We start from the raw sequence: 17,698 nt of genomic DNA, 5'->3' as shown, positions 1-17,698 counted from the left end.
CCTTGTTATATTTCATTAAATTTTTCCCCGCCCAGCTCTCCAGCCTGTCCAGGTCTCTGGATGGCAGCACAGCCTTCTGGCGTGTCAGCCCCTCCTCACAGCTTGGTGTCATCAGCCATGACTTTTTTTTTTTTTCCCCATTTCCTGTGGAGTTAGAATGTAGGAAATCCAGTGGATCATCTTGTTCACGAAAACCTCACGTTTGTAATACTTCTCGGGATGGAGATGGGGCTTCACAGCGGCTGCTGCTGTGACCAGCACTGGGGAGCCACTGGGGGATGAAGGGGCCCCATTGTGTGCCCTCGCCAGAGCTGCTCCCTGCTTCCAGCAGTGGGGTTTCTGTGGCTGCTTGTTAGCATGGAGGAGGCAGATAACTCTTTAATTTGTCTTCTGTACTGCAGGCAGAGTGTAAAGAGCGGTTGTTTACAAATGAAAAGATAATTTCTTACTTGGATAAATGGGACATGGAATGGCTGTGACAGGCTGTAATAGCGGTGGAAGCAGTGTTGCCATTTGCCGTCAATACGAGGTTTAAAATGCGTGAAGTGGGTGAATTAGTGGGAAAAACAAGCTCTAATGGATTCAAATGCATATTTTCATCATCTTCTCTAATACAAATATTTTTATCATTTAATATCGTGTTGCTTGAGAGTAGGGTTCTGTTTACAAAGCTTTTCTCAGGGAAGGGATACACATAGAAAAGACTTAAAAATAGAAGTCATCCTTTGGGTTGGTTTTTAGCTTTTTTTTTTTAAAGAAAAAAAAAAAACAAAAAGACCCAGCTCTCCAGGATTTCAGGCTCTGCTTGTGGAAGGGGATAGGATACCTAGCTGGTTGATGGTGTGGTGTCAGTCTGGCACTGCAGCTTTCTCACCTGAGCTAAGATTAGGTTCCTTGTTTCTCGCATGGTGTTCCTGTCAGATAACTCTACTCCAAACATAAGGGTCCAGATTGTAACTAAACTTTGTGCACTTGGAAGATCTTGGGCCTGCACAGTCTTCTGTACCCCTGCAGGAAATACCATGTTTTTTACCACTTTCCCATTCCCCAGGAGGTGGGGAGCAGCAGCAAGATGATAGCTCAGCTTGCAGTGGTGTGTTTGTGGTGGTAGTATTCTGCAGAGCAGACATCAGTAAAAATGCATTAAATTCTTGTCTGTGCCTACAGCTATAGGCTCACAGAGGTATTTTTAGCCTTCAGGGGGCCATCATGTCACCATCCTCTCACTCCTGTTTTTTTCCAGAGGAGAGCTAGGGTTGTTTTGAAAATAAGCTAAACTTGGTCCTGATATGGGACCTTGCACGATGGCCAGCTTTTGCAGCTCAGCAGGGCTTTGTGTTACATTCAGAAGTGATGCTCATAGTGTTGCTGGGAGAGGCAGAGAGGACTGCATTCCTCCAATCCATCTTCAGAGGCTGGAAGGCACTGGGATGCCAAACACCTTCTTTTTTTTTCTTTTCTTTCCAGTCATCCTCCAAAAGTCAACAGGGCTCTGTCAAATTGCTAAAGAGGAGAATCAAGTTGACCTGTGCTTGCTGAGATAAGAACTGGAGGCACCTGTCTCTTGGTGTATGAGAAGACACTTTGATTCCTGTCAACTGCTCTGACTGAAAATCTTTTTGTTTCTGTCCTAGGTTAATGGAAACAGCAAAAGAAATGACCAGGGAGTCCTTACCTATCAAATGCCTTGAAGCAGTTATCCTGGGGATGTATCCTTTTGTGTGCCTGTGGCTTTCTCCACTGCAGCACTTTTTAATATATTGTCCTTCCTAGATGGTGTCTGAGATGGTCACAGCCAAAGGTGAGTGCCAGCAGCTTGGGGAACTGCTGTGGTATTGATCAACAAGTTGCCAAATTACCTAGATTTGTCAGTAGGAGCTTGGATGCTGTGTGCCCAGTTCTAACGTGCTGCATTCTGGCCATGTTGACTTTGCCTCCTGCCCTGGTAATCTGCTTAATGTCAGGACCTGACCCAAAGTGCCCAGATAAGTATCTGTCTACACAGTCCCTGTTTTCTTCATTAGTATTTCTCTGATGGTTATTGTTGGAGCTTGGTGACACCTGAGAAATGCAGGTTCTGCCCTATGCTGGTCTAATGTTTACATGGTGAAGTCATGTTAGATTTTGTCTCTCAGCCCACAGCTGTGCTTTGTGCAGAAACATTTGTGTATTATAGTTAGACATTTAACCTTTACCTTAACATAATTCTTGCTTCCTATTTAGTCTCAGAAAAAAATCCAAGAATATTTTCATTGAGAGACTGGATTGCTTCTTGACCCTTGTGCTGTCCCTAATAAATCAACCTGCATCATCCTAAAACACTACAGGAGGGCAAGGCAGGGTTACAGGAATAATTGTATACCGTAACTGATCAAGTTTGATCTAAAACAAAACAAAACCTCAACCCAAAATAAACCCCGAAGCAAACCAGCTTCTGGCACGTATCTGCTGCGTTCCGCTTGCCGCTGCTGCCACCTCTCGTGGGAGAAGGAGCTGGCAGAGCGCAGCGGGTAGTGCCCGGAGCTGGCTCATGAGAAGGGGTGGCCTCTGTGGGGTGGGAAGGGGACGTGGGCTGAGTTAGTGTGTGGTGTGCGAGGCTGGATGCTGGACACGGTCCCTGTTATGCCAGGAGCTCTGCAGTGCACACCGGGTGCTGCTTGCAGCTGCGCTCGGCTCTCCGTGTGCCAGTGATGGGCTTCGGGTCTGAGTGTGAAAGGTGGCTCTGGCTGATGGGGCTTCCCCTGGAAATGCTGGCAGGGTCTGCGTGCAGCTGGAGGGATGGGGGTCCTGGGGGCTTCCTGTCAGCAAGGGACTCAAACCAATGCCCTCCCAGAAACAGAAATTATGTCAGTGCATCTGTTGTGCTTGCACATGTGTCAAAGTTGTGTTCCAAGCTACTTAGGAATGAAAGGGATGGGGGAGATAATCCCCAGGTGGAGTTGATGCTGCTCTGCAGTGTCAAGGTGGCTTCCAGTGCCATATTTCTAGCACTGAGCTGATTATTCCACATACCACATGAGCAGAGGTGTGGTGTACAGATGACAAAGATAACCTACAAGTATTCATGCTGATCTGAAAGTTTGGACTGTTTTATTTTCATTTGGAAAAAGGTGGGGCTTTTATTCTGCTTGCCTCAAACCTTTTTTCTTTTTTTTTTTGAACCAGAGGGGAAGCAAAATAGTTGAAAGCTATGGTTTATACTATTTGGTGTCATCTGAAGTTTCTTTGGACTTTTAAGGTTTGAATGAATCTTTCTGTCTTTAGTTGCAATATTTAAAAAATAGTATATGGAAAACATTTTTTAAAAATTGAGATTGCCTTGTGAGAAGGCTTAGGCAGGGGAGGGTATGGGACAGGCCTGTCTTCCTACAGCTTCTGCTTGCTGTCTTGGAAGTCTCCTGTGGGAAAACAGGCAGTCTGCTGGGGTGGTGGTCCAGTAACAGATGCATGCAATATAAAACCTCAGTATTTTTCCCAGGTGCAGTTACACAAAGACTGCAGTGGTAGCGAGTGGATGGGCCATCTGAATATGTGTGCTCTGAAAGTGGCCACTATGAAGGCTGTGTCCGCACAGAACCTTGTGGTGCCGTGCTATGTGTGCACCATGCGGGTTTTGGGAGGCATATTTGTAATAAGAGCACAGGAGGAAGTTTGCTGTTTTGGTGTGTTTGGGTTTTTTTTGTTCTTTTTTATTTTTTCTTCTGTCAGCTGTGAGATTTTGATCTTCAGCATTGCCCTCTGGGTGGGGCTATGGTGAGGCCGGCAGCTGTGACTTGCTTTCCAAGGTCAGGCGGTTACCAGAGAAGAGACACGCTTACCCTCCCCGTCAAAATAATGTCTTCACGTACGCCTGAGCTGAGCATCCCTGCATGTGTGTGTTAACCTCTGCTTCCCTTTGCTGTCTCTGCAAATAAGGTGCTGCTTGTAATTTGTGCGCTGGGCAGGCTTTGCTCTGTTGCTTGGTTACCAAAAAGAGCACACATAGCCCACTACAGCGCACCCTCGGCGTGAGCCTCCATTGAGAGGCCGAGTTGCGTGGAGCAGCTTAGCAAGATGTCATTTTAATTGAGAATTGAGCTGCTTGCTGGCTCGTGCAATTGCCTTTCACTATGCGACTTCCTATATAAATGGTTCTGTAATCCCTCTTGGTGCGGAATTAAGTTTTGCATAATTGCCTTCGCACTGGATCTTGAAGCGTTTTTATAGGGCAATGAGTTAAAATACTGAGCTACCCTGTCTGCACACACAGAGGGAGCAGCTGCTGTGAGATGACTGAAAGCTCGTACAGATCTTCCGATATTAATTTGCAGCAATCTGCATGGCTCCTCTTCGTTGCATAGCTGTCTGAACTGGCTTCATATCTCTCTGCTGACATGGTCTGCCTATCCAGAAGCATTCCTCCTGCTGCCTTCCCCAGGGCTTTTCTCAGTTCAGTTGTGAATCAGCTGAGTAATGGGGCCTTCAGCCCATTCTTTCTGAGCAACGATGAAATGATTTATTCTCAAGAAAGGGAATAATAAACCAAAAAGTGCCAAGGGAATTTTATCTGTGCTGTATTCACTTGATTAAAATGAAGAGAGCAAAATATTGGAGGGGGAGCGGGAAGCGGCACGGTGCATCCATCCTCAGGGAGTGTTGCAGAGCGTGTCTGTGTTGAATGAATATCGGTCCTGTTGCCTTCAGTGTGCCTTTTCCAGTTCATGTGAGGTGACGGTCAGACCCGTGAACTGTATCAGACCTCCCCCCTGTCCAATAATATCATTAAATGAGGAAGATGAGAGCACAAGTGCCTCAGGATGGGGAAATGATTTAACAGCTTCTGCACTGTGCCTTCTGTGCATTTTATCAGTGCATGTTGTTTATAGTATCTGGAGACCTGGTCCTGTCCTGCTTATCCTGCCTCGCAGAGACATCCCTGGGCTGGGAGCGTTTTCAGTAAGGGGGAGAGTTTCTTCCCGCAGCCATTGCAGGACATGGATGTACCTGCAGTGCCCTTCTTTGCCTCCTGCATGCATGTCCACAGCTTGACCCAGTCACTAACTGAAATACGGACAAGGAGGGTCCTGCTGAATATCTACAGCCTTTCTGGTAGCTGCAAAGAGCTGTGAGACAGCTTTTAATTGCTTCTGGTGTCACAATCTAATCTTAAGCTAGTCATCTCAGACTACAGCTGGGCACTGGAGAACAAATTGAGCGATGCTGGCCTGGCAGTCCCGCTTTGGGAGACTGAGCCCCCTGATCGAGACGTTCCTTTTGGACACTGGAGCTGCTGGGGGAACTTGGGCTCTCTGTGCAGATGGCATCCAGATGTGGGCTCAGTAGTACTCAGCCTCCCAGTAAGCAGTCCCAGACCTGGGATCTGGGCACTCCTGGAGCCCATGGAAAATGCCATCCGACTCCAGGCCGTGGTTGGAAACTTCTCCCAGTGTTTACTGCTGGTGGTCAGAGGTACCAGACGTTGCGAGCAGTTGCTTGGTTGCTCAGAAAATTACCTCTTCCGTTTTTACTGAAGCCTTATCTGATGGTTTTGAAGCATGAGGTTTATTTTCCTCCTGCTCTACCTCCTCGCTCTGAGATAGCGGCTTCAGCCTTGCTAGTGTAAATAAAGCTGCCTCCTGACTCCTTTCAGCCTGCTTTCCTCCCCTCCAGCGTGCTCATGCCCTGGGGCACAGCCTGGCACCATGGCTCGAGGTGCCTGCTCATGCTTTCCAGCCCTTGCGACCAGCAGGAGAGGAGGGGGCCAGTCACCCTGTGACTTTCCGTGCTCGTTTCTACTGGACTTGAGGAAAAAAATACCCTTGCTGGGCTCTAAGGCATGAAGTGCTGCAACATCCTCTTATCTGAGTTTAATAAGGGAGAATTTCAAACTAATAAATAACAAATTGATTAGCACAAGTGTTGCAATGGGCATTCATTTGTTCAATATTGGGTTCATCTGGCTTTCCCTTTTTTGTCCTTGATTTGCAAGGCAGAGTGGGACTTGCAGCGGAGACACCAGAAGGTGTCAGGTGTGATGCTGGGTCTTCCTGCAGCTGGAGGAAAAGCACTTGTGAGTCTGGGCACTGGGACAACCGGGTGCTTAGACCCGCTTGGCCATCAGCGTTAGCGGGCTGGTCTGGTCAAATAATTGATTCTGGCACTTGTTGCTGAAACCTGAGTGTGTCTTGGTTTGTCTCAAGCTGCTGTGGGCTCTGCTGTGCCTCGATGCACTGCCTTAGGTTTGGGCTTTTCCTCAGGGCTCTGAGGAGAAGGGAAGGTCTCCCCTGAAAGCCCTGCCCTGGGGGTCTCTGTGGGTCTGGCTCCTTGTTGGTGCTGCAGGCAGGGGCCATGGGGCAGGGACATGCTTGTCCCCTCACCTGCCACTAACACACCCCTGGCACAGTCACCACCTGTCAGCTTGGTAAAGGCACCAGGTTTTTTTCCCCAGCTAAACTTGGGTTTAGATGCAGGTGGGCTGAGACCCTTGCAGCCTGTCCCCTCACCTCTTGTACAGGTGACTGCAGTTCCTCGCGGTGGTGGGAAAACTGGTGGCAAATAGCCCAAGCTTAGCTAGCCATAGGGAGCCAGCTGCTCTCTGGTGTGTGCTATCAGCTGGAAAGACCTGTTTTCTGAAATACTTGAAGAGCAGAGTCACAGTGCTGGCACATGGAAATATCCTGCTCTGTTTATTAATAATGAAAAAAAAAAAGGAGGCGAGAACATTTTTTTCTAAAAGTTGCTGCTGGCAAATAAACAAGCTGAAGGGCTTCAAATCTCTCTTTTTGCTGGGAACTCCTCTGTGCTCTGCAATCGAGACACCTGTGCAGGGAGGGGTCTGTACTGGCAGGAAAGATGCTGGGACTTCTCTGTGGGACATTTTTGATATTAGAGTTCACCAGGAAGTGGAAAACAAAACAAAAACACAGCCACAGAATGGCATTGTTAAAGTAATTGTGTGAGTGTGCAGATTTAAAGAAAACACATCCAGACACTTTCTGCTCCAGAATTTTTAAACCAAGAGGTTGACTCAGCTAGCACCTTAACTAATTCTCCCTGTTTTGTTTGAACTAAGGCTACTTCTTCTTGTTTGCCCCAGTGCCCAGGAAGGTCCAGGTGGTGGCCAGAGAGCAGGTTTTGTGTCCCAAGTGTTGCTTGTGTTTGAGTCTGGGATCCCAGTGTCTCCCAAGTACCCGTGCTAGGTTGTGCATGAGCCTGGGTCATGCGGGTGATGGGAGTGTGGGAAGCACAAGCACCTGTGGTTCAGGAGATGATGTGTTTGTGTTGACTTGCAGATCTGTAGGAGCTGTGTGTTGGCATGGGAAATCTCACCCTTTCTACAGGCTGCTACCAGTACTGGTGTGCTCAAGAAAGCCCACTTGTTAATTGAGCAAGACTGGTTTACTCCCATGGCTTGTCACCTGCAAAGCAGGTTCTATATTTTGGGCCTAGTTCTTCTTTTTTCTCCCTTTTGACCCCAACCTGTCTCTTTCAAAATCAGCCTCCTGGGGTACATGAGCAGAATTCGTCAGTTGCCTAATACATGCAGCCCTGGCTGTCATTAGTGTCCATGTGGGGAGAATGACATTGATTTTTGAATAACTAGGATGAGGCTGTAGAAGAGATGAATCAGGGTGAGCAGGTTTTGGGAGTCTTGGAGGGATGGGGACTTGCTGCACCAAGCCATTCCTTTGAGACCCTGGTGGGCCTCCAGGTATTGTCCTTGTGCATTTCCTGGGTGTGGAGGAGGAAGGAGAATGTTGGGGCAAGAGGTGGACAGCCAGATTAGAATCATAGAATCAGTTTGGTTGGAAAAGACCTTTAAGATCCTGGAGCCCAACCATTAAACTAACACTGTCACTAAAACAAGTCCCTAAGAACCTCATCTATGCACCTTTTAAATGCCTCCAGGGATGGTGACGCCACCACTTCCCTGGGCAGCCTGTTCCAATGTCTGACAACCCTTTCCATTAAGAAATTTTTCCTAATATCCAATCTAAACCTCCCCTGGCACAACTTGAGGCCATTTCCTCTTGTCCTGTCACTTGCTACTTGGCAGAAGAGACCAACCCCCTCCATGCTACAACCTCCTTTCAGGTAGTTGTAGACAGCAATAAGGTCTCCCCTCAGCCTCCTTTTCTGCAGGCTGAACAGCCTCGGTTCCCTCAGCCGCTCCTCATCAGACTTGTGCTCCAGACTGTGTCCATCTCATGGGATCTCCAAGGAGATCAGCATCCCTCAGTACTGTTTTTCTGCTGCTTTGATTTACACGAAGACCTGGGATCAGGAAGCCACCGAGCTTTTGTTACACCTGCTTTTGCCCTCTCCTGCTCTGTGCTGCTTCTGTATTGTGGCACATTAATTTACTCCCTGACTCCACATCCTGTGGTTACAGTCCCAGCTCAAAAGTGTGATTACAGCTGTGGCATTGCTGTGTCATTGCCTTTTGTTTGCCACAATACAGCTCTCCTTGGGCAGAGCAAAAGGAAAAGAAATAATAATGATGCATGGACAGAGGGGAAGATCTGATGTGCCTTTCCAGCCCGTTTGCTGTGTATTTCATCTCGGGTGGAGGCTCTCATTAATGAGTCACTCAGCAGAGGCAACCTGTATCTAAAGGTTAATTTCCACAGTGGTTGTTGCTGGGTTGCTTGATGGTGGGTAATTTTGTCCTCAAAAGATTCTTTTATTCCTGCCTAGTATTTAATGAGATTAAATTACAACTTCTCTGAGACCTCATGCCAGAAGCGTGTATGTGTGGCAGGTGGCCACCAAACCTTTGTGTAGACTTAATAGGAAGGCACTCAGGGAGCAGAGAGAAAACCCTTTCATAATGAGGGGGAAAAATAGTGGCAATGTTTGAAAGCTTCGTAGGTGTTAATAAAAGATCCTGCTTTTCAGTTATACAGAATGATAAATACAATGGGCTTCTGCAAGAATCTGTCTGGAGGGCACAAATCACTGGAACATGGCTTTGATGTACATAGGATGCTCCTTTTAAGGCCTGGAGCAAGGTGACCTTTTAAATGAGGTGACTGTGGGCTGAGTTTTCCAGTTGATATAACGGCGCTGGGCCCCATTCTGACTTTGCAGTGTATTTGTAATCTTTAATTCTGCCAATGGTGCAGGTTTTTTTCGTGGGTAAGCTAGTCCTCATGCAAGAGTGATCCAGCGAGACCACCGAAGACAAGAGAGCTGTTTCTGTTCCGTGTCAGTTTAGCTGATGTCAGGGTGAGCTTTGACGGTTGCTGCAGGGTGTTTGTATTTGGCGGTGGTGGGGCAGAGGTGGGTGTGCGCAGCCTGGGCCAGGCGAGGGGTTTTGTGTGTGGTGGGGAGGTCTTCTCTCTGCTTTGCGTGCTTGTCCAGATTCGCTGTTGTGCAGATGCTGAAGTGCACCGGGAGCTGGGCCTGTGGTGTTGTCCATTCCTATACCCTCTAATACATTTTCTCCAGGCTGCTAAAGCTGATGACATCTAGTACTGAACACATGAGGTTGAACTGAAAAGCTTCCCTGTGGCTGTTCCGAAATATTTTTGCCAATGTGTTTTTCTTGCATTTTTTTGTGCAGAGGTTTAACTCCTTACAGAGGTTTAACTCCTTGCTGTCGACCTCAGATTCTGGGCAGGTCCCATGTCACTTGGTAGTGAGTTCCCTTGTTCACTTGGAGGGCAAAAGTCTGAAAATTTGAAATTCAACAAGTGGCAAACAGGTGAAATATCTCCTTGAAAAAATGCTTTAGAGACACATGAGAGCTGCTGGGTGCTTTACACACATCCCTGTAGAGAGAAGATGTGAAATGCGGAGCGCAGGCAGGGGGTCAGCATCCCAGGGAGTTGCACTGGAGGTGAGTTGGAGTGTCAGAGTGGGCAGAACCAGAACTGAGCTCAAATTGTGTTTTACTGTATAGGTACAAAGGTTTTCTGTGTTCTCCGTTTCCCAGCAGCTGTCGGGCAGCCGTGCTACGCAGACAGGGGAGGAAGGCCAGCCGCAGTAACATCCCTGGGCATCTCAGCTACGTGGTGGCTCTTGTTTCGCTGCTGTTCAAGGCCTCCTTTTTGGGTGGAGGGTGGGAGGAGAAGGGAATTCTGGAGATTCCCAGAGCAGGACCCTGGTCTGAGCCGATCCCCGCAGCTCCAGTGGGGCCTGACCCTGCTCTTCCATTCTTCAAGCTGCCCTGATGCTGCCTTGGCCGTGTCTGCCTCTGCGGGTGGCTCTGAGGTTACAGCAGGTGCCTCTGGGTGCAGCAGCCCCAGGTTGGAGCATCTCACTGCAGCCTTTTCTGGTCATCCCTCATGCATTCCCCGCGAGTGGGTGGGGGTCACAGCTGCAGAGGGAAAGGGTGGCCGCTGTCCTGAGGACCAGGAGGCCTCGGGGCAGGTGTCACCACATGGAGCCAGGCAGGCTGTCAGCTGTCTGGGGATTAGCAGCAGGGAACCACGTGCGACGTAGGTGCTGACGCAAACCCACTTGCGTGAGGGAATCTCAGTCTCTTCTCCCCCTGACACAGGCCAGCAGCCTCCCAAGGAATCAGCCTGGACCTGCACATAGTTCTCCTCTGAGATTACCTACTATGCTGCTGTGGAGCTTGGCCCCGGCCTCTGCATGTGGTGTGTTTGAAATGGCCAGCCAGTGATTCAGAGGACACATTTGCTTTTTAAAAGCATTTGTTCCTGGCCATGTCTCTTTGCTTATCTAATTAATTATCCTCCTGGGAGCTTTATTTTGTTAACCTCAGCAATGCATTACAAGGGTAACATGCAAAAACATTATTGTCTGAGGAGTGGCCATGCTGAGGGCCGGTTTACAAATGGAAAGGCAGACTCTCACCCCAGACAGGAATAAATTAGATTTTTTTGTACTGTTTTGAAGATGTGAGAAAATGAAGATCAATAACTTGAGTTATACAAAGCTCCAGCATGAAAAAGAGGGAAACACTGGGAACACGGGGAACTCGATGTTGGTATCGAATGGGAGAATTCCCATAGATTTGGGTTTAATGGTCTCTCTCCTGGCATGCTCACTTGAACAGTATTGTGTTTTTTTTCCTTCTCCCCAAGCATAGTTAAGCATCAGGCCCTTCCCTGCCTGAACCATTCCATCTTATTCTCCAAGCAGTGAAATAGGCTTTGGCAGCATTGACTATTTCTGAGGCACGGGAAGAATCAATTTGTGTTTGCCAGAAGGTGTCTGGCAGTTAAAAAAACTTGCTAAAGATGACTTATATATGTATTTGTGCGTGCTCCTTTCCCAGTGCTGTTGTTGCCTTGATGCAGTGCACACCAGATACTTAACGAACGGGCAGCCCTCCGTTGAACGATTCCCCATCAGCTTTAAAACCCACTTCTCAGGGAACTATTTTCATCACGTGGTGCTCGGGATTTACTGCAACGGCCGCTATGGCTCGCTGGGCATGAGCAGACGATCAGATCTGATGGACAAGCCTTTAACCTACCGAACTTTGAGCGACCTCATCTTTGATTTTGAAGACTCCTATAAGAAGTACTTGCATTCAGTCAAAAAAGTAAAAATCGGATTATATGTCCCACACGAGCCACACAGTTTTCAGCCCATTGAGTGGAAACAGCTGGTCCTCAATGTATCCAAAATGATGCGCACAGAAGTCAGGAAGGAGCTGGAGAAGTTTGCCAGGGACATGAGGATGAAGGTAGGTCTGTGTGCTGGCGAACTCAGAGGCAGGTTTGACTTGTCCTGTCCTGCAGAGATTGGTCTTGCTCCGTGTTGGCAGACTGACCCCAGCCTGAGAGGTGTGGGGTGGGCTGGGAGTGTGATTACACCTGTCTCGGTCGTTCTCCCTTAGGGATTTGGTGTGTTTTCAAGCCCTTGTAGCTATTTTTTGGTTCAAAGATCTGCCCTTCAGCCAGGGAAACACTTGAACCTGTACTCATCCCTGGTCATCAAGGAGATGTTAACCAGTTTGCTTTTCTCACCGATGCCAGAAGAAGGTGGCTGGGAAGAAGTAGTGCACCTGGCGCTGCAGCTGGTGGGGGTGGGTGCCCTGGTTGCAATAGGTATCTCTGCTCTTTGCACCTGAGCTGCAAAGGGTGACATGGGACAGCTGTGCCAGCAGTTGCTTGCCCTGTGCCACCCGATGCCCACCATCCTCAGGTAAATCACAAAGTGGGTTACACAGGAAGGGTGAGGAAAGCAAATCCCTGACAGGCTGGTGCTTCCCTGCTGGCTGGTTGGACTGGAGAGCCCAGGGGGAAATGACGGGCAGACAGGGCAGGCTGCCAGGGGGCTGGAGGGTTTGGCTACCCTTGGGGATGAGGGGTGTCCCTGACCGTGCCTCAGGGGCTGGTGTGGGCGAGGAGCTGCTTGTGGTCACGGTGGAAGGAGATTTGGTGCCTTTCCAGCCTGCTGCTGGCAGCGGGAGCAGAGCAGGTGTGTTGCTAAGTATGGGGCTGGCTCTCGTGGAGAGGCATGCGGCATCGTGTCCAAGTTATTCTGGGTTCCCAGCCGCTGCCCTGCTGAGGAATGCCTCCTACGTAGCAACCACGTGCCTTTTTGGCTGAGGCACCTGCCCCTTTGCCCTGACCTTGTCGCCAGTGGCATCGTAGCCCTTATGTCCTGCTGCCACTTCACCTGCCCTACCAAGGAGTTTTGAGGGCCAGCTTGTACCATATGGTCATCTTGAGCACATGTGCTTGATTAGAGATGTAGTGAAGCATTTTTTCCCTCGTCTCCTCTATTCATGCACTTTTAATGCCATCTAGAGAACGAACAGCTGATGCAGGCTCTAGTTGAAGAAGTCCATGTGGGTGAATGACTTACTGAACTTAGTACTTGCTTTTGGTAGAGAGACCAGCTCTGTGTGTGTGCTGAGCTGTGACATTGGGTCTAGTCCTTTTAAGTGCCTCAAGGCCAGGAGCACAGCCCCGAACCCTGGGAGGCTGGAGGCCCCACATCTGACTGTGCCCTTGAGTTAATTCAGAATTTGAGCCACTTGGTTCAGAGGGCTTCTGTTGTGTGTGGGCTGACCTTTGGAGGATCAGGTTTTAAAAACAGCCAAGAGTGTGAGTGTTGTGCTGATGGACTTCTGAGGTTGGAGGGCTGGCAAGAGGCAGGCAAGTGTGCAAATGGACAGGAGACCTACTGAAAAGTCCCACTGTCACACAGAGCTCAGTGGCAGTCTGGGAGGCGATCACCTCTGTTTGCAGAGAAGAAAGCTGGAGAGGGTGATTTGGCTGTGTGAGTTTCCTCCAGCTGAGGCTCGAAGCTGTTTTTCTTATCCCTTGCTGTTGCCAGCTCAGAAGAAGGCTGTGGATGAGTTGTTTTATTCAGTATTTATCTGGGAACTGAGTTAGTGAAACCAATTAATTTTTGCAGGGGGCCCTGAACAGCTATCACATGATAACAGCTTTGGGTTCCTCTTAACCTGGGTAGGGTTTGAATAAGCCCTGAGGGACTGAAGGCTCTTTGTGTGCCATCCCCGCTGCTGTATGAGGCCCTTTAGTTTTATTTTTTATTTTCAGTGAATCATTGCCTTTATTGAACGCCTTCTCCTTCCCTCCCCCATCTTTCACAGATTCTGAAACCCTCAAGTGCCCATTCTCCAATGAAAGACAGATCACGGGGTAAGTCGTTGTCCCCTCGCCGAAGGCAAGCCAGCCCTCAGAGACGTGCATGCAAAAGGGACAAATCGTGAGTATTCCTGCTGCCATCACTGGTGGCTCAGAAGTTGAGGGTGATGACGTACTACTTTACTGTACAAAACTTCTATATGTGCATATATATTAAAAGAAGAACTGCACCAGGTGTCTTGATTGCCTACGAGGCTCCAGAAGCCACCTGTACCGCTGATGTCCTGGTGTTGCTGTGTGTACTGCTGCCTGGTGGCACCTCCGTGCAGCATCCTTAGCGGCCATGATGACCTTTGCTTGGCTTATTTCTATGGGGTGTTGGGTGACTGTGAAAGTGGAAGGCTGGGTTTAGCTTTTTCTCAGTCTTTATACAGTCCATTTTTTTTGAGAAATGAACCTAGCCTGGGGGGAGGGGAGGAAACTGTACAGGAGGAAAAGTGGTTTGATCACCTTTAAGGGTGTTCAGACATAGGTATTGAAAATGGGAGGATGTATCTGCCTGTAGCGGTGGGATGCCCTGCTGAGACAGAAATTGGATTCTCTGTGATGAGCCTTTGTATGGAACTGTTCTAATGGAGTGGTTTTCACTGAGGACTGTCCAGCTTACAGGGATGGCGAAAAAGTGAACCTTTTCTTTTCTTGCCGAAGAGGAAACATCACTTGCATCGTATACTTTGATTTTTAATCAGCTTAAAAAAAAAACCCAGACCACTTCCCTTGTATGTCATAGCTAATAGTTTTTCTGTGCGGGGAAGGATGGACTATCTGCATGCAATACCTCTAAATGGATAAAACTGAGCTCCAAGTGGCCTTTTACAGTCACTGGCAATTCATATTCCCATACCTTAGATGTGGAAGAGTTGAGTTTTAGCTGTACGGCTTCATGCCAGGAAGCTGACAACTGTGAAAGCCTATACGTAACCCAGATTAGTCACATATTTATGATCATCGCTTTTTAAATAGGCTCCCAGACTACTGTCTCAGCACTTATTTATTTATTTTTAAGCAGCTAACAAAGACATTAGACTGACCTTCTAAAGATAACTTTAAGGTACTTTAGCAGCAGATGATTTCACAGCAGGCTTTTATTTTTACACGTGAATTCACACTCAGTCCATGATGCTGTACTTTGGGCGTCATCACTGAGAGCTCCTTGTTTAATGCGTGGTTAATTATAGTTTTATGGGCTTGGCTACTCCAGGCTTCTTCACCTCCTAGATTCACTTTGAGGGATGGTTTAATCTTGGGGTTTCTCATAGTGCTCCTGCAGTTGCTGGAGTGGATCATGTATGTCTGGAGAGAAGAGTGAGCCTCACTGGGCTCAGAAACTCACCAGTTGGGCTGGTTTCCAGAGAGAGCTGCTGGGCTCCTGGCTGCTCTGCAGTGGCTGGTTCCTCCGTGGCAGCTTTGCTTTTCCAGGACAGAAAAACAAGTGAAGTACTGGTGGCCTTGAAGTGGCTTCAGCACCTGTGACCTGCTCGGTGGTCCTGCTGTGTTGCTCTGTGTCTAGATCAAATTATGTGTTATTCTAAAATAAACTCTGGGTCACTGTGATTCAAGATCTGGGACCCAGCTGTGGCATGATGTGGAGAACAGGAGACTGCAAGCAGACTCCACACCCGAGATCTCCATCTCTGCCTTGGCAGAAGGTGTTGCAGTGTCTCAGCGCGAGTGGCAGCACTTGCAGCATGTGCTTCGTGGCTGCGTGACAGCCCGGCGGGTCCTGCAGAGTCCTCACAAGCCTGGCCTGTACACCTGGAAGGAAGAGTGGAGTGAAGGAGCTTTTGGCAGGTCCAGAGCCCTTGAGCAGACCCAAGAGGCTGCTCTCTGTTAGAAAAGTGATGCCAGAGGGAAGAACTTGGTTCCTGATGTTAAAATGATGCTTCTGTGCAGTGGCACCTGTGGCTCGAAGGCCAACTGTGCCTTTTGCCCCAGCGGGAGTGATGCTGCAGAGGAATGTGCTGCTGCAGGGAGTTCCCTGCAGGTGGTAAAACCCTTTCATTTCCAAAATCGAGGTCTGCTGGTTTCTGCGATAGGAAGTCTCTGAGATCTGAAGGGGGAATGGCATCCCCTCATCAGGGATGAGCTGAATGACACATAACCAGCAGGTAACAGTGGTTGACATGGGGTGAGAAATGCAAGAGGGGAAATCTGGAATTTTTTTGCACATTTTGATGGATCTCTGAGAACCCAGTTGCAGTGAGAGGCCTTTGTGTTACACACAGAAGAGGAAAGACTTTCAGGCTTGCTAAGCTTCAGCCTGAAATCCTGGCTAAAGAATGGCTATTCTTATCAACAGAGTGTTTTGTTTCTTTGTGGATCTTACTCACATGCTGTAATTACAGCTTTTTAGAGCTTGCAGGGGAGGGGGAGAGAAGTGTTTTGCTGTAGTGTGAGCTGACAGGGGCTGAATAACACATTCGAGAGGCTTCACCTGCTGATGACAAGCTGTTATTACAGCCTGGGTTTTGTCAACAATAAAATTATATGGGCCTGCTGGGAGAAATCTCCCAGTGAAAAATATGTGAACTGGAATGGTGAACAGGAATGTCTTTGCTGATTGTTTCTGAAAGACAAAGGCTGAAGTGGTCCTTAAGGACAGAAGTAGATTTTACAGCTTCAACCCTTTAACTTCTCATCCTGGTTCCTTATTATTAATAGTTTGTTAGGTAGATGCTGGTGGTGGCCACCAGCAAGCCCATTATAACATTTTAGTCTGGAAATACAGCCATGAGACAGGCCAGGGATGTTGCAGGACACGGGTGGCAATGCAATAAGCAGTAGGTGCCTGTTGAGGAGACTGGTGTGCTGTCATTGGCAGCTCATTAACTGAGCTGTGTAACAGTCTGTATGCTGGTGTGATCTGATAAGGGTGGCCAGCAGACAGGACGAATAAAGAGGATGTAGGATGGTGTGAATCTGGTAAGTCTAAAACTTTACTGTGACTATATGTGTGTTCTCTGAAGTGCCAAACCAGGAGGGTGCCAAAAATTGTAAGCCGCAGCACTGGAACAGGCAGCGCAGTGCTTCATCCGCAGCAGAAGTGCCTGGAGCCGGAGGGGCTTGGGAGGGTTGATGTGAGTTTGGAAGGGAGTGTCATGTGGCAGCCTGAAGCAATCTCTGCTTCTAAATGTCAGTTCACCAGAGCTATTTCCTTATAATTTCATAGTGAGGTTTAACACACGCGTGCTCTGTGAGTGTCATAGCAACATTGGCCTTGTGTGCTTCTGGCCTAATTTAGCTGTTGAAAGGGAAATTCTGTTAGTCCATTATATGAGAATGTGCAAGGGGGCAGGATTATATTAGGGTTATATTATATTAGGATGTGCAAAATCAGGCAGATCCAGTGCAGACAACTCATGAATACTGTGTACTCAGCAGCTATGCAGAGTTTATTCATGTGCTCATCATCAGGGCACTCCAGACTGGAGATCATACAATAATTTTGTTTGGACGAGACCCTCAGGATCATTGAGTCCAACCATAATCTAACTCCATCACTAAACCATGTCACTAAGAACCTCGTCTAAATGTCTTTTAAACACCTCCAGGGCTGGTGACTCCACCACTTCCCTAGGCAGTCTGTTCCAGTTCCTGATAACCTTTTCTGTGAAGAATTGTTTCCTAATATCCAATCTAAACCTCTCCTGGATGTGATCTGATGGGCCAGTCCAGCAGAGGTCCTTTGCTTCAGAGGAGATGTTTGATGTAGAGTCATTTGCCATCCAAGGAGAATAGGAGCTGCAGTGCCTCTACTACAACAAATCCGTGCCTTTTCCTAAAATGCTGAAGATAAACCATATGGAGTACAGTCTGCTTATAGCTACAAGCTAGAGAATTGTTACGGACTGGAAATGGACATGTTGCCATTGATGTGCAGTGACTCCCCATCTATTTGGATAATCAGAGGAGGTACAACCATCCAGGGGTGCTTTAATTAAAGCTATATTCTGGCTTTAATTAAAAGAAGGAAAGGAAAGAGGGAGAAGAAGGTGAGAAGGAAACAGGATCCCTAAATTGGAGGAAGAGAGGAAGGAAGGACACTCTGGAACATACAGTGCATCTCTTGCTGGTCTCTGACTCAGAGGGATGCAGCTCTTAAGTTCTTTTCTGGCTATTTG

The 17,698-nt window shown here is 48.1% G+C and overlaps 1 protein-coding gene across 1 annotated transcript in view; it reads left to right on the top strand.

Annotated features, from left to right (window-relative positions):
• The window catches only part of VASH2 (vasohibin 2), a 38,116-nt gene that overhangs the window by 15,954 nt on the left and 4,464 nt on the right, over positions 1-17,698 (top strand). The window contains exons 4-6 of the mRNA XM_065835580.2: positions 1,635-1,709; positions 11,260-11,641; positions 13,523-13,638. Of these exons, the coding sequence (XP_065691652.1) occupies positions 1,635-1,709; positions 11,260-11,641; positions 13,523-13,638 (573 nt within the window). The remainder of the gene's footprint in view (positions 1-1,634; positions 1,710-11,259; positions 11,642-13,522; positions 13,639-17,698) is intronic.

Source organism: Patagioenas fasciata, chromosome 3 (assembly GCF_037038585.1).
Source record: "Patagioenas fasciata isolate bPatFas1 chromosome 3, bPatFas1.hap1, whole genome shotgun sequence".
Taxonomy (NCBI): Eukaryota; Metazoa; Chordata; class Aves; order Columbiformes; family Columbidae; genus Patagioenas; species Patagioenas fasciata.
Note: the sequence above shows the minus strand (reverse complement) of the source record. Positions and strands in the feature narration are given on the sequence as shown.